Source organism: Engraulis encrasicolus, chromosome 24 (genome assembly GCF_034702125.1).
Source record: "Engraulis encrasicolus isolate BLACKSEA-1 chromosome 24, IST_EnEncr_1.0, whole genome shotgun sequence".
Classification (NCBI taxonomy): Eukaryota; Metazoa; Chordata; class Actinopteri; order Clupeiformes; family Engraulidae; genus Engraulis; species Engraulis encrasicolus.
Window position 1 is genome coordinate 1,165,108 of NC_085880.1, and position 2,500 is coordinate 1,167,607.

General features: G+C 39.4%; 2 protein-coding genes across 4 annotated transcripts in view; one reads left to right on the plus strand and one right to left on the minus strand.

Moving 5' to 3' along the window:
• The window catches only part of LOC134441418 (serum amyloid P-component-like), a 53,140-nt gene that overhangs the window by 19,806 nt on the left and 30,834 nt on the right, over window positions 1–2,500 (plus strand). The window contains exon 3 of one of the 3 annotated variants that reach the window (XR_010033159.1): window positions 116–209. The exons of the other annotated variants lie outside the window; for them this stretch is intronic. The gene's annotated coding sequence lies outside the window, so the exon portion shown is untranslated. Of the gene's footprint in view, window positions 1–115; window positions 210–2,500 lie in introns of those variants that run through there. 3 annotated transcript variants of the gene reach the window in all.
• LOC134441417 (histone-lysine N-methyltransferase 2D-like) overlaps window positions 1–2,500 on the minus strand; it is a 27,717-nt gene that overhangs the window by 15,442 nt on the left and 9,775 nt on the right. Inside the window, exon 5 of the mRNA XM_063191710.1 lies at window positions 79–233. Coding sequence (XP_063047780.1) covers window positions 79–233 — 155 coding nt within the window. The remainder of the gene's footprint in view (window positions 1–78; window positions 234–2,500) is intronic.

The following is a 2,500-nucleotide window of genomic DNA, read 5'->3' on the forward strand; positions in this document are numbered from 1 at the left end:
ACTTTTCTTATCTATCTATCTATCTATCTATCTATCTATCTATCTATCTATCTATCTATCTATCTATCTATCGTCTACCTTTTCATGGATCTCCTGGGTGGTCTGGGCATCGCAGAATGCCACGGTGGCCAGGTCCTTGAGGATGGGCATCTCCACGGTGCAGTCTCGCCCATCCAGCAGCGCCACCAGTGGCCGAGGGTGCACAGGCCCGTTCATAATCTGAGGCCTGATACCTAGAGGGAGAGACAGAGAGAATTTAGATTTTTTCATTATTATTGTTGTTATTTTCATCTTTATTAAATCAGGGGAACAAACTCATGTTGAGGTAGTGGCCTCTTTTCCAAGTGAGCCCCACAATTCACGTAATTACAAACAGACAAGGTAAAAATAAAATGTGCGTCAAACATTTTAGGGGTGTTCCCGGGTCTTTTGGACCTATATCATTTTGTGGAGCTTATCCATCAATATTTTCTAAACTGTTTGATACAACCCACCTAAAAGAAAAGCCAATGAAAACCATGAATAACCATGATCCAGGTCAGTTTTCATAGTCAGGAACTACGGTTTCCATGGTTACCCCTAAGAAACATGGATAAGCCATAGTAATACTGTGGTTGGTTAGAGTAACCATGACATACCATGGTAAAAACATGGTCGATTTTCATGAGGGAATACTGATCACACGTTGAGTAGCTGGCAGAGGTTGAAATATGTGCAAAAGGAGACGGTATATCGTTTGGTAATCCAGTTGTGCATCAGTGTTGCAACATTTCACGAGAACTAGTGTCTCAATCAGAGACCTTGGAGAGCGCGTTTACTCAACTTTCTTCACTGTCTCCTTGTCTTTCTCTCTCTGTATCTCTCAGTCTAAAAACACAGAACAGGATGAAGGGAACGTGAGGGTGAGCAGGTGCTATGACCTTTTTATTTTTTATGATTTTTCTATAGGCCCAGGTCTTTTGGACCTGAACACCTTCTGTGTAACAAAAACACGAACACCTTACAAGGGTTAAAAGTGAGAGGGAAGGGAGGGATGGTGAGAGATAACTTGAAACACGTTTTTGCATAGTCGGCAAACAAGAAGAAATAAGATGTTTTCTGTAAAACCAGCCACACCACATCCACTCATTACCATACACTTACAGTAGAAAGTAGTCTACTGCTTCACCCATTAACACACACATAGACATGCAACACCACAGTATTGTGTGTTGATTTGTTGTGCAGACTGAACACAGAGGGCAAGACAACAGTCTGATTAAGCTATTTGTTGAGTGCAGCACAGAGTGTACTGTATGCCAGTGGTTCTCAAACTTTTCCCATTCCCCCCTTAGGAGGGTCTGGATGCTTCCGAGCCCCCCTTCAGCAACAGCAGTACTCCCTCAGACTGATTTTACGATCGCTGCGCAGAATCAAAGGAAATGTGACTGGTGAGATTAACAAAAGAGGGACGTATGCTTTTCAAATTTATGACAATTTATAGGCTAATATATACAGCTCCAGGCCTTTTTATTAGAATACCATGAAAAAGTTGATTTATTTCCATAATTCAATCAATAATGTTAAACTGTCATGGATTGTAGATTCATGGCCCAGTTTTTTAACTATTCCAATCATTAAATTGTTTATTTTTACACATTTTGGTCTTCCAGCTCAAAAAAAACATGAATTGGGGAATTCACATCATTAGAATATTGTAATAAAATCACAATTTTCTTCATCAAAATTTGTTTCACATCAGTGCACATCAAATCAGTTGAACTTTGGTACTTTCTACACAACATGCTATGTTCAATACTTGGTTAGGACTCTCTCTGTCTTAATATTATTATTAATAACGGCCATGAAGCGTTTAACATTGAAGTCAATCGCAGAAACAGTGCATGGGAGTAATGGAAGGCCAGATATCCTTGATGCTTTGCCGTCAGCTGTTTTTGTATAGCTGACCTGGTGTCCCACACTTCCCTCTTCAATATACCCGAAGATTTCCATGCCACGTTTTGGTGTTAACTCACCAGTTTAATTCTAACTCAACAGAAATTAAACCCCATTCATTTTCAATGGGGATTCATTTCTGGTTATTTAGAATTAAACTGGTGAGTTAGCGCCAAAACGTGGCATGGAAATCTACAGGGTATATTGAAGAGTGAAGTGTGGGGTACCAGGTCAACAAACAAGAACAGCTGACAGCAAAGCATCAAGGATATCTGGGCTTCCATAACTGCCATGCACTGTTTTTCCATTGACTTCAATGTTAAACGCATCATGGCCATTATGAAGACAGAGAATGTCCTAACCAAGTATTGACCATTGCATGTTATGTAGAAAGTACCACATTTCAACTGATATAATGTGACCCGAATTTTGATGAAGAAAAATGTGATTTTATAACAATATTCTAATAATGCGAATTCCCCAATTCATGGGTTTTTTGAGTTGGAAGGCCAACGTATATAAAAAGAAAAAAAATAATGTTTGCAATAGTTAAAAAACTGGGCCA